At 43.7% G+C, this 12362-nt stretch overlaps 1 protein-coding gene across 8 annotated transcripts in view; it reads left to right on the top strand.

Annotated features, from left to right (window-relative positions):
- The window catches only part of PPIP5K1 (diphosphoinositol pentakisphosphate kinase 1), a 48321-nt gene extending 36237 nt beyond the window's left edge, over positions 1-12084 (top strand). For 7 of the 8 annotated variants that reach the window (XM_050799394.1, XM_050799393.1, XM_050799392.1 and 4 more), the window contains 2 exons: positions 6385-6498; positions 10304-12084. In XM_050799394.1, the coding sequence (XP_050655351.1) occupies positions 6385-6498; positions 10304-11118 (929 nt within the window). In that variant the 3' untranslated portion in view covers positions 11119-12084. The remainder of the gene's footprint in view (positions 1-6384; positions 6499-10303) is intronic. The other variant, XM_050799388.1, reaches the window with a different exon arrangement.
- The last annotated feature ends 278 nt before the right edge of the window (positions 12085-12362 follow it).

The following is a 12362-nucleotide window of genomic DNA, read 5'->3' as shown; positions in this document are numbered from 1 at the left end:
AAAATGCTGGGATTACAGGCGTGAGCCACCGTGCCTGGCCCCAATAATCCACTTTTAAGAATCTATTCTGAAGCCATTTCTATGCAACGTTGAAATAACATTTATTTATTTATGTATTTTTTTAGAGACAGGGTCTTGCTCTGTCACCTAGGCTGGATTATAGTGGTATGATCATGCCTGGAGAACAGTGGCATGATCACTGAAGCCTGGAAATCCTGTGTTCAAGCAATCCTCCTGCCTCAGCCTCCCAAATAGCTGGAACTACAGACATGTGCCACCACACCCAGCTAATTTTTTTTTTTTTTTTTTTTTGAGACAGAGTCTCACTCTGTCACCCAGGCTGGAACACAGTGGCCGGATCTCAGCTCACTGCAAGCTCCGCCTCCCGGATTTACGCCATTCTCCTGCCTCAGCCTCCCGAGTAGCTGGGACTACAGGCGCCCGCCACCTCGCCCAGCTAGTTTTTTGTATTTTTTTTAGTAGAGACAGGGTTTCACCATGTTAGCCAGGATGGCCTCGATCTCCTGACCTCGTGATCCACCCAGCTAATTTTTAAAAATTTTTGTAGAGACAGAGTCTCACTTTATTGCCCAGGCTGGTCTTGAACTCCTGGCCTCAATGACTCTCCCGCCTAAGCCTCCCAGAGTGCTGGGATTATAGATGTAGGCCACTGCTCCCAGCCTGAAATAACATTTATATACAGTTATTCATTGTGACATTATTTAAAGTGGCAAAATATTGGAAATGACTCAGAAGTTCTTTAGTGCAAGAGTGGTTGAAAAACTGTGGTATGTCCACTCAATTGAATACTATGCATCTGTTAAAACTAATGAGGAAGCTCTATATGATCTGATATGAAGTAATCACCAGGATATATTATTAAGTGAAAAAAACAAGATGTAGAAGACTGTTAATAGTATGTTACCTATATTGTAAGTAGAGAGGGGAAATAAAGAAAAAATACATATGTATTTACAAAAAAATACTTGCTAGAGGCCAGGCATGGTAGCTCACACCTGTAATCCCAGCACTGTGGGAGGCCGAGGCAGGCAGATCACAAGGTCAGGAGATCGAGACCATCCTGGCTAACACAGTGAAACACCGTCTCTACTAAAAATACAAAAAATTAGCCTAGCGTGGTGGCGGGCACCTGTAGTCCCAGCTACTCAGGAAGCTGAGGCAGTGAGCCAAGATGGCGCCACTGCACTCCAGCCTGGGTGACAGAGCAAGACTCTGTCTCAAAAACAAAAAAATGAAAATAAAGATAAAAATAAATTTTAAAAACTTGCTAAAAGTATAAACCAGAAACAAAATTTATTACCTCTAGAGTTAACAACAGGGAATGGGGCTAAAGGGCATGAAGGAAACAGTTTCTCTGAATATGCCTTTTTATATAGCTTTGACTTGTGAGCCTGTAAATGTTTTTTGAAATACAAAGTTAAATCAAAAAAGAAAAGAAGCAAAACCTAAAATTGCAAAAAAAAAAAGAAAGAAATGGCATTAACTGTATATCAAAATAGTAACATAACCACACAGGTAAAATAATTTTTCAGATAACTTTAGAATATTTTATCAGTTCTTTGGTGGGACAAAAAGAACTATAATTGTAATCCTTATTCAGTAGTTTAATTGTTAATAGTGACATTGATACTACAGTGATATTGATACTATGTATATAGTGTATGAATACGTATATTATATATATACACATTATAGAGTAATGCAAATAAGGAATTATGTTCCTGTTGTTAGGAACCAGGATTTTCAAAGTAAGATAAATTAGATAGAAGTATAAATTCAAAAGATTTAAAAATACTGTAATGATAAATATGAATTGGAAATATCAATATGATTTCTGGTTTTTAAGTGCTTTTTCTAGTACTATGCATTGGCAAATGTAACATGAGCTCCTTTAGCAACTAGATTTTGGTCTCTATGTACCATTCTCCACTAAAAGTAACCAGGATTCCATGGGGAAATAACTTGATTTTTGGTCTAGAGCAGGGTTTTCTAAAACTTTTTAAAAATTACTCTCCATCCCAGGAGTTTTTTTTAGAATTTTTTTCCCTGATTACCTCCTACCACATGAAAATTTAACACCACAGATATATCATATATCTGTTTATGTATTGTGACCATTTGGTGGACCATAAACCATTGGAATAGCTAAGATTTTTTTACCCCCACCAAAAACCAGTTTTGTTTAGAATGCATGGTTGAGGGCAAAGAAAGCCCAGGATGATCTTGCAGCATGTTGTAAAGGAAAGTAAGGAAGCAGTCAACCCCAAAGAGGCGCCTAGTGACCAAAATTGGGACAATTTGAGCATTTGAGAGAATAATTACTATAGTTGATTAAAGTATGCTGAATGTAGCTACTCAGGAGGCTGAAGTGGGAGTATCGCTTGAGCCTAGGAGTTTGAGACCAGCCTGGGCAACATAGCTAGATCTTATCTCCAAGAAAATTAAGAAAAGTAGCCAGGCATGGTGGCACACACCTATAGTCCTAGCTACTCAGTAGACTGATGTTGGAAGATTGCTTGAGCCCAGGAGTTTGAGGCTGCAGTGAACTATGCTTGCATCACTGCATTCTAGCCTAAGTGACAGAGTAAGACCCTGTCTCTAAGAAAAAAGAAACACACACACACACACTGAATATATATAATAAAAATCCACAAGCTCATAATGAATGAAAACAAGAGCTGGGTGCTGGGTGAGGTGGCTCACGCACCTGTAATCCTAGCACTTTGGGAGGCCGAGGCAGGGGAATCACTTAAGTGAGTTCAGGAGTTCAAGACCAGCCTGGGCAACATGGTGAAACCCCATCTCTACAAAAATACAAAGATGAGCTAGGCATTGTGCTATGCACCTGTAGTCCCAGCTACAGGAAGCTGAGGTTGGAGGATCACTTGAACCTGGGAGTTTGAGGCTGCAGTGAGCTGTGATTGTACCACTGCACTCTAGCATGGGTGACAGAGGAAGACTCTGTCTCCCCCCAAAAAATTAAATAAATAAAACAAATTAATACTCATCCGTCACTATTGGAGAATATTTTTCACACTCTCTTCTCTGAAAACCAATTAAAGGGAAATAAATATTCTGCCTTTTCAGTGAGAACTGTAGTTCAGTATAATCAAATAGTCCCATTTGCAGAAGGAAAGTTCTTTACGGAAAATATGCCAGTTGATGGTGGAGAACTAGACGTTCCTCAAAGGATCACTCCTGATCAGAAGGGGAAAACTTCACAGTGAGATCTTGTTGGTGCCACCTTAACCTAGTTAGTAAACTTAGCCTTACTTATAATGGAACAATGAGACAATATGCCTCCACTGTGATGCAATATACAGTACATGGGATCACCTCTTAAAGTATTCTTAACAAAATTATTTAAAATAAATCAGCTAAGTTAGATCTAATTTCCAGTTAATAGGAAATACAAGGGATAGTGAAATAAGTTAAATGATTTTATGTGGAAACAATCAGACAAGTCCAGAATGTGGGACATGACCTTCTGCAAAGACAACTGGCCTGTTCTTTCTTCTTTTCTTTTCTCTCTCTTTTTTTTTTTTTTTTTTTTTTTTTTTTTTGAGATGGAGTCTTGCTCTGTTGCCCAGGCTGGAGTGCAGTGGCATGATCTTGGCTCACTGCAACCTCCACCTCCTAGGTTCAAGGTTCAAGTGATTCTCCTGCGTCAGCCTCCCGAGTAGCTGGGATTACAGGTGCCCACCACCACGCCCAGCTAATTTTTGTATTTTTAATAGAAATGGGGTTTCTCCATATTGGCCAGGCTGGTCTCAAATTCCTGACCTCAAGCAATCTACCCACCTCGGCCTCCCAAAGTGCTGGGATTACAGGCATGAGCCACCATGCCTGGCCTTCTTTTCAAAAAGTTACTATGGGCTGGGGATGGTGGCTCACACCTGTAATCCTAACACTTTGGAAGGCTGAGGCGGGCAGATTGCTTGAGCCCAGGAGTTCAAGATAAGCCTAGGCAACATGGTAAAACCCATCTCATCTCTACTAAAATACAAAAAATTAGCCAGGAGTGGTGGTATGTGCCTGAGTCCCAGCTACTCAAGGGGCTGCGGTGTGATGATCGCTTGAGCCAAGAGGTAAAGACTGCAGTGAGCTGGCCAGGCGCGGTGCAGATCACAAGGTCAGGAGATCGAGACCATCCTGGCTAACACGGTGAAACCCTGTCTCTACTAAAAATACAAAAAAATAACCAGGCGTGGTGGCGGGCGCCTGTAGTCCGAGCTACTCAGGAGGCTGAGACAGGAGAATGGCATGAACCAGGGATGCGGAGCTTGCAGTGAGCCGAGATCGCGCCACTGCACTCCAGCCTGGGTGACAGTGAGACCCTGTCTCAAAAAAGTTACTATGAAAAAAAGGACAGAGCTTGCAGTGAGCTGAGATCCGGCCACTGCACTCCAGCCTGGGCGACACAGCGAGACTCCGTCTCAAAAAAAAAAAAAAAAAAAAAAAAAAAAAAAAAAAAAAAGAAAAAAAGGAGGCCGGGCGCGGTGGCTCAAGCCTGTAATCCCAGCACTTTGGGAGGCCAAGACGGGCAGATCATGAGGTCAGGAGATTGAGACCATCCTGGCTAACAGGGTGAAACCCTGTCTCTACTAAAAAATACAAAAAGCTAGCCGGGCGAGGTGGCGGGCGCCTGTAGTCTCAGCTACTCGGGAGGCTGAGGCAGGAGAATGGAGTGAACCCGGGAGGCGGAGCTTGCAGTGAGCTGAGATCCGGCCACTGCACTCCAGCCTGGGCGACAGAGTGAGACTCCGTCTCAAAAAAAATAAATAAATAAAAAATAAAAAAGAAAAAAAGGAGAGGCTGCACTATTCTAGATTAAAAGAGGCTTCAAAGACATAAGATGCAGTGCATGGTTCATCTTTGGATGCTTTTATAAATGACATTTGGGGGAATAATTGGGAAATTTTGAATATGGACTGGATATTGAATAATACTAGGGAATAATTTTTAATTTTGTTTAGCTTGTTAATGGTGTTTGGCTATGTTGGAAAAAATTCTTTATGTATATCTTTCCTTTTTTTTTTTTTTTTTTTTTTTTTGAGATAGAGTCTCTCTGTGTTGCCCTTGGTGGAGTGCAGTGGCACAATCTCTGCTCACTGTACAACTTCTGCCTCCTGGGTTCAAGTGATCCTCGTGCCTCAGCCTCCCAAGTAGCTGGGGTTACAGTCATGTACCACCACACCCAGCTAATTTTTTTTCTTTTTTTTTTTTTTTTTTTTTTGAGACAGAGTCTTGCTCTATCGCCTAGGCTGGAGTACAATGATGTGATCTTGGCTTACTGCAATCTCTGCTTCCCGGGTTCAAGCGATTCTCCTGCCTCAGCCTCCTAAATAGCTGGGATTACAGGCATGCACCACTACACCCAGCTAATTTTTTATTTTTAGTAGAGACAGGGTTTCACCATGTTGGTCAGGCTGGTCTTTGAACTCCTGACCTCGTGATCTGCCTGCCTCGGCTGCCTAAAGTGCTGGGATTACAGGTGTGAGCCACTGCGCCTGGCCTTAATTTTTATATTTTTAGTAGAGACCTAAACATGGTTTCTCCATGTTGACCAGACTGGTCTTGAACTCCTGGCTTCAAGTGATCCATCCACCTTGGCCTCCCAAAGTGCTGGTTTACAGGCATGAGCCACCACACCCAGCTGGAAAAAATTCTTATATTTTATTATTATTATTATTCTTGAGACAGAGTTTCATTCTGTGCCCCAGGCTGGAGTGCAGTGGTGAGATCTCAGCTCACTGCAACCTCTGCCTCCCAGGTTCAAGCCATTCTTAAGCCTCAGCCTCCCGAATAGCTGGGATTACAGGCATGTGCCACCATGCCGGCTCATTTTTGTATTTTTAGTAGAGATGGGGTTTTGCCATGTTGGCCAGGCTGGTCTCGAACTCCTGGCCTCAAGTGATCCACCTGCCTCAGCCTCCTAAAGTGCTGGGATTACAGGCATGAGCCACTGCATCCAGCCATTTCTTATATTTTAGAGATGCATTTTGAAGTATTTAGAGGTGACATGTTTCATAATGTCTATCATTTATTTTAAAACACTTTAGCATGCAGAAATAGATGAAACAAGTATGGCAAAAATGTCAATGTGTTAAATCTAGGAGACGGGTATATGGGCATTGGCTGCACCAGTCTTTCAACTACTTTTTAAAAATACATGTTTGAAATGTTCATAATATAAAGTTTAAAAAATTGAAAATGGTTTGGTTGAAGGGTCCCCAGGAAATGCTATTTCTCAGCCAAGGAAGGGTAAGTTGGCTTTGACTTATGTTAAGAACCTATGGCTCCTGGATTCTTCCTCAAATGTCTTTTTTTCTTCCCTCTCCCTTCACCCTACCTCCTTTCCAGCCCTCTTTGATTCCATGCACAGCAGCCAGGCCTCAGATAACCCATTTTCTCCACCACGTACTCTTCATTCACCTCCCCTGCAACTCCAGCAGCGCTCTGAGAAGCCCCCTTGGTGTAAGTAATCCTTTTGGAACTGCCTAGACAAAAGTCAAGAAGAATGGAGTGATTGGTGAATGAGGGGCCTGTTGCATGAGGTAATAGAAGGTGAGGGTTGAACGACCAGGAGTATCCATTCTGGGAAGCAGTCTCATCTGCCATTTCTAAGATGAAAGGAGAATCTGTTTATTCTCTCTTTACCTCTGTTCTCCATGTTCCTTCTATTTCATTGGAGGGAAGCTTTTCTGCAGTATTAGGAATAATTTTTTTTTTTTTGAGAGATGGAATTTCGCTCTTGTTGCCCAGGCACGATCTTGGCTCTCCGCAACCTCTGCTTCCCGGGTTCAAGCGAGTCTCCTGCCTCAGCCTCCTGAGTAGCTGGGATTACTCAAAGGGCCCTTTGGGGAAGAAAGAATGGAGACTTCATTCTCCTTTGATCCCTATTTGATCTCTACAGCTTTCTCTGGTAAAGATGACTAGCAGACAACTTAGATATTTAGAAAAGCTGGGAGCAGGAGGCCGGGCCCAGTGGCTCACGCCTGTAATCCCAGTACTTTGGGAGGCCAAGGCAGGTGGATCACGAGGTCAGGAGATCAAGACCATCCTGGCTAACACGGTGAAACCCCATCTCTACTAAAAATACAAAAAATTAGCCGGGCGTGGTGGTGGGCACCTGTAGTCCCAGCTACTCGGGAGGCTGAGGCAGGAGAATGGCGTGAACCCGGGAGGCAGAGCTTGCAGTGAGCCGAGATGGTGCCACTGCACTCCAGCCTGGGGGACAGAGTGAGACTCTGTTTCAAAAACAACAAACAAACAAACAAACAGAAAAAGCTGGGAGCAGGAGAGACTAGAATCTGCTACTTATTTTTACATGACCCTTCTCTCTATTGTCTGTTTTCAGTTTTTAGTTTAAGTTGAGGTGCTGCTTTTTCCCATCTCTTGTTTATTATCTATAATCTATCACTAGTTGTTTTTGGTAACAATGTGAACAGTGGAGCCACACAGAATTGTTAGAGTGACCATAGAGAGGAGGCGCTACTGGTGGTAATTGGAGGTGGGGATGTGGGCCAGAGGCACTGGTGAAGTATCATCCTGCCTCTGGGGAATAACTGAAATCAAACATGCCTTTCATTATTTTACTTGGATAGGACTAAAGTAAAGATTCTTACTTCATTCAGCATTGGACTTAACAGTTGTAGAATTTTGCCCTTTTTCTGGCACCCTGTTTGAAGAAGAAACTTTCCTCTCTGACACCAAGAATTCCTCCCCTGAATTTCAGATTATCCCACACTCACCTTGCCATTGCTCTTTTTACCTGTTTCCTGGAGGGTTTATGAGTTCTGTGCCCCTGGAAATCTTACCCTTCTCCCTCTTCTGTTTCTGTTTGACCTTTTTGATTTGCCTGAATCAGACCACTAGCAGGATATTAAGGCTACTTCTTTACTTGGGTAAAGCTCAGCTTACATCTTTTCTTTTTCTTTTTTTCCATCTAGTATCAGATTTTTGACTCAGTATCAGGTGTGTAGCCTCACTGGTAAACATCTTCTTTCGGGTCTGTATATCTGCACCAGAAATAGGCTCCACATCTCTTAAAGGCTTGTTGGTTCAAAACCATGATCTTCTCTTTTTTTTTTTTTTTTGAGACGGAGTCTTGGTCCAGGCTGGAGTACAGTGGCGTGATCTCGACTCACAGCAACCTCCACATCCCGGGCTCAAGTGATTCTCTTGCCTCAGCCTCCCGAGTAACTGGGATTATAGGCACATGACACCACACCTGGTTAATTTTTATATTTTTAGTAGTGACGGGGTTTCGCCATGTTGGTCAGGATGGTCTCGAACTCCTGATCTCAAGTGATCCACCGGCTCAAAGTGCTGGGATTACAGGCGTGAGCCACCGCACCTGGCCTCTTATTCTGCTTGAAGCATGCCTCCTTTGATTATTATTATTATTTTTTTTTGAGGTGGAGTCTTGCTCTGTCATCCAGGCTGGAGTGCAATGGTGTGATCTCAGCTCACTACAACCTCTGCCTCCCGGGTTCAAGTGATTCTCCTGCCTCAGCCTCCTGAGTAGCTGGGATTACAGGCATGTGCCACCACGCCCAGCTAATTTTTTTTTTTTTTTTTGTAGTTTTAGTAGAGACAGAGTTTTACTATATTGGTCAGGCTGGTCTCGAACTCCTGACCTTGTGATCTGCCTGCCTCGGCCTCTCAAAGTGCTGGGATTACAGGCGTGAGTCACTGCCCCCGGCCCCTCCTTTGATTCTTTACAGAAGTGAGATAACTAGCACACCTTCAACTCAATGATGGATTGAGCCTTTGTAGGCTCAGGTTTACCAACTTTTCGAGGTTTCCTTCAATGGCAATATGTTCCGATGTCCCCTTTTCCCAGAATCTGTCATTATTGATACCATAGTGCTTTAATATATCGTTATAATATTATCAATAAAAATGATTTTTACCAAGGGAGAAGTAGGTTAGTCCCATACTAGAGGTCAATGAAGCAGTAGCAGATGGAGTAGGAATCATCCCACAGTGTAATTGAAGACTCTGAGGTCTTTATTACACTACTGTCAGGATCTAGGAAATCAGTTTTTTAATGTTTTCTGTGTATATAATTTGCACAAGCCTGTAACATTCATTGTATGTCCCAAGACTTACAAGAGTCTTAACCCTGGATCCATAGATGTGGTTTCAGGGTAGAGTCTATGAGCTTCAGGAATCACGCGTAAAGATTAGTGTGAATATTCTTATATACATTTTTCCTGGACTTTCATTAGCACCTCAAAGGGGCCACTGACCCCTAGAAAGGTTAAGAACTGCCATGTAGAAATTCCATGGCCGTCTTCCATTTTTGGGTAAACCATTTTCTTTTTTTTTTTTCTGAGATGGAGTCTTGCTTTATCACCCAGGCTGGAGCACAGTGGCATGATTTCAGCTCACTGCAACCTCCACCTCTGGGGTTCAAGTGATTCACCTGCCTCAGCCTCCTGAGTAGTTGGGATTACAGGCAGCCGCCACTATGCCTGGCTAATTTTTGTATTTTTAGTAGAGACAAGGTTTCGTCATGTTGGCCAGGCTGGTTTTGAACTCCTGACCTCAAGTGATCTGCCTGCCTCAGCCTCCCAAAGTGCTGGGATTACAGGCGTGAGCCACCGCACCCAGCCAGGTAAACCATTTTCTTTCCTATTGTTCTGATTTACATGGTTTTTCTACATTCTCCTGCCAACTTATCATTTGGGCTATAAATAATGATTACCTCTGCCCCAGAAATACATTGATTGCTTTAAAGAATGATTCTTAACAGAAGGTATACATCAGAATCAACTGGGAGTGTTCCAACAAAATTATATTGCCTTCATCCTCCTCCCTCCTCCAAGCTACACCTTTACACTAAACCTATAGAATTAGAATCTCTGGAGTTGAAAACTGGAAATTAGCATTTAAAAAAATTTTTCATGATTTTGATTATGAACCACTGGGCTAAAGTATTCATATTCTTCCAAAGTAGGAATGAGAGGCCTTGGGAACTTGGAATTCTGATGGGAGTGTATTTGTGAAAGAACCAGATGAAGTGGGTCTTAGCACTCTCTCCTGAAGTCTTATACGTACCTTATTGTTACTCTCAAAGTATACATTAGGCCAGGGTGACAGTTCTTGAGCTAAGCAAACTTAGGAGTCTCTGCTTAACTTAGGAAGAATTCAGACACTCTTCCCTCAAGACGTAAGTAGCATAGGCCAACCATTCTAGCATTTGAACTATCTGCACAGGGTACAGCCTACTCTTCCAGCTTCTCTGACTTGATCTCTTGACTTTGCTTTACAGACAGCAGTGGCCCTTCTAGCACTGTGTCCAGTGCTGGTCCTTCTTCCCCTACTACAGTAGATGGTAACTCCCAATTTGGCTTCAGCGATCAACCCTCCCTAAATTCACACGTGACTGAAGAACATCAATGCCTTGGGCTGCTCCGGGAGACCCCTGGGAATGGAGCACAAGAGCTCTCCATAGAAGGGAAACAAGAGATTTTTGAACCAAATCAGTCCCCACAGGTGCCACCTGTGGAAACCAGCCAGCCATACGAGGAGGTGGCTGAGGAGGTCAGCCAGCCATGTCAGGAGGTCCCTGACATCAGCCAGTCATGCCAGGACATTTCTGAGGCGCTCAGCCAGCCATGTCAGGAGGTCCCTGACATCAGCCAGCAATGCCAGGAGAACCATGACAATGGTAACCACACATGCCAGGAGGTCCCTCAGATCAGCCAGCCGTGCCAGAAGGCCAGCCAACTGTGCCAGAAAGTCTCTGAGGAAGTTTGCCAGCTATGTCTGGAGAACCCCGAGGAGGTCAGCCAGCCATGCCAGGGGGTCTCTGTGGAGGCTGGCAAGCTGGTCCATAGGTCCCACGTAGGGGTTGGTGGCTTGGTCCAGGAAACCCCTGTAGAAGTTGGCAGCCCAGCTGAAGAGATCCCTGAGGAGGTCAGCCAGCCATACCAGGAGTTCTCTGTGGAGGTTGGCAGGCTGGCCCAGGAGCCTTCTGCGATCAGTCTGTTATCTCAGGGCATCCCTGAGATTGATAAACCATCCCAAGAGTTCCCTGAGGAGATTGATCTGCAGGCCCAGGAGGTCCCTGAGGAGATAAATTAGAAGTCCTGGGTGGTCCCTGAGGTGATCCATCAGCTGCCTGGAGAGGGTATTCCTCAAGCCCAGCATCTATCTAGTGATCCAAACCCTCAGAGCCAGTCTCTAGCCCATGACCAGCACTCACCCCTTCCACCAGCAACATGTGATTAATTTTCTCATTAGTGGTGTCACACTATACCAGCCATTTGAGCCAGCAACCTTTTCTGTTGGCTAACTCACTGGCCAGCTCTCACCAGCAGTGTCTGGGGAAGTAGTTCTCTTGGTATGAAGCATACCTGTGCCAGAGCTGTGCTTAAGGACGAGCCAGTTTTAGGTTCAAAGAAGCCATTGGCTCTTCACCTAACCATTAGACTTGAATAGGATTTCCTTGGGGTGGGTTGGTCTCTCATTACCCAGCCTTCTCTGAGCATCCTAGGAAATCATAGATTGTTAAAGGAAATGCTGCTTCATCTGGGGACAGCAAATGCAAAAGAGGGGACTCTAGGGTCTTCACTTTTCTGGGGAAATAGTCACGACTTCTCAAGGTATGCTTAGACCATATGTGCATTCGGGGGACTCTTGTCTTTGCCAGCACTCCTCAGGTGAGCCCGGAATGGCTATCTGAAATGTATGGAAAATACAGTCCCCTCCCCAAACATCTGTCATGGCCACTAAATCTTTAGACTTGCCTTATAGATCTTTCCATATCATCCCCAAGTGCCCCTTCTGCCTCAGTCCTGTTCCTCTGGGCAATAGCTCTAGGGAAAAGTAGGTATTAAACTGCTGTACAAAATTCAAAGCAACTACTTAAAATGCTCTAGAGGATTCTTAGCCAGTCTGTGAAACTGGGCCTCCCTCTGTGGTGGGCTGTTTGGCTTAGGAGATGCTGTAGTAGTAGAGATAATCAGGTTCTATTTTAAGCAATGAGCAGAGATCAGTATTGTACAGATACAAGCAAAGGTTTAATAAATAAATATAAATATATATATACACATATAGATGTGTGTGTGTGTGTGTATATATATATATATATTTCTGTAGTTGTGCCAGGGACAGACTGGCCAAAGACCAAACACTCCAGGGTCCCCAAGAAATTTGTCCTTATATCATTGTATCTGAGGGCCAGATATGATTATGAAGCTTTTTCCAAAGATCCAGGGATGGGAATGGGAGTGGGTAGGAGGGGTAATACGGTCATTGGAGTCAGGGGCCGGAACATTATGAGTGCTCAATAAATATGAAATAATGAGAATGATGGTGATGGATGA

This window comes from Macaca thibetana, chromosome 7, assembly GCF_024542745.1.
Source record: "Macaca thibetana thibetana isolate TM-01 chromosome 7, ASM2454274v1, whole genome shotgun sequence".
NCBI classification, from domain to species: Eukaryota; Metazoa; Chordata; class Mammalia; order Primates; family Cercopithecidae; genus Macaca; species Macaca thibetana.
Note: the sequence above shows the minus strand (reverse complement) of the source record. Positions and strands in the feature narration are given on the sequence as shown.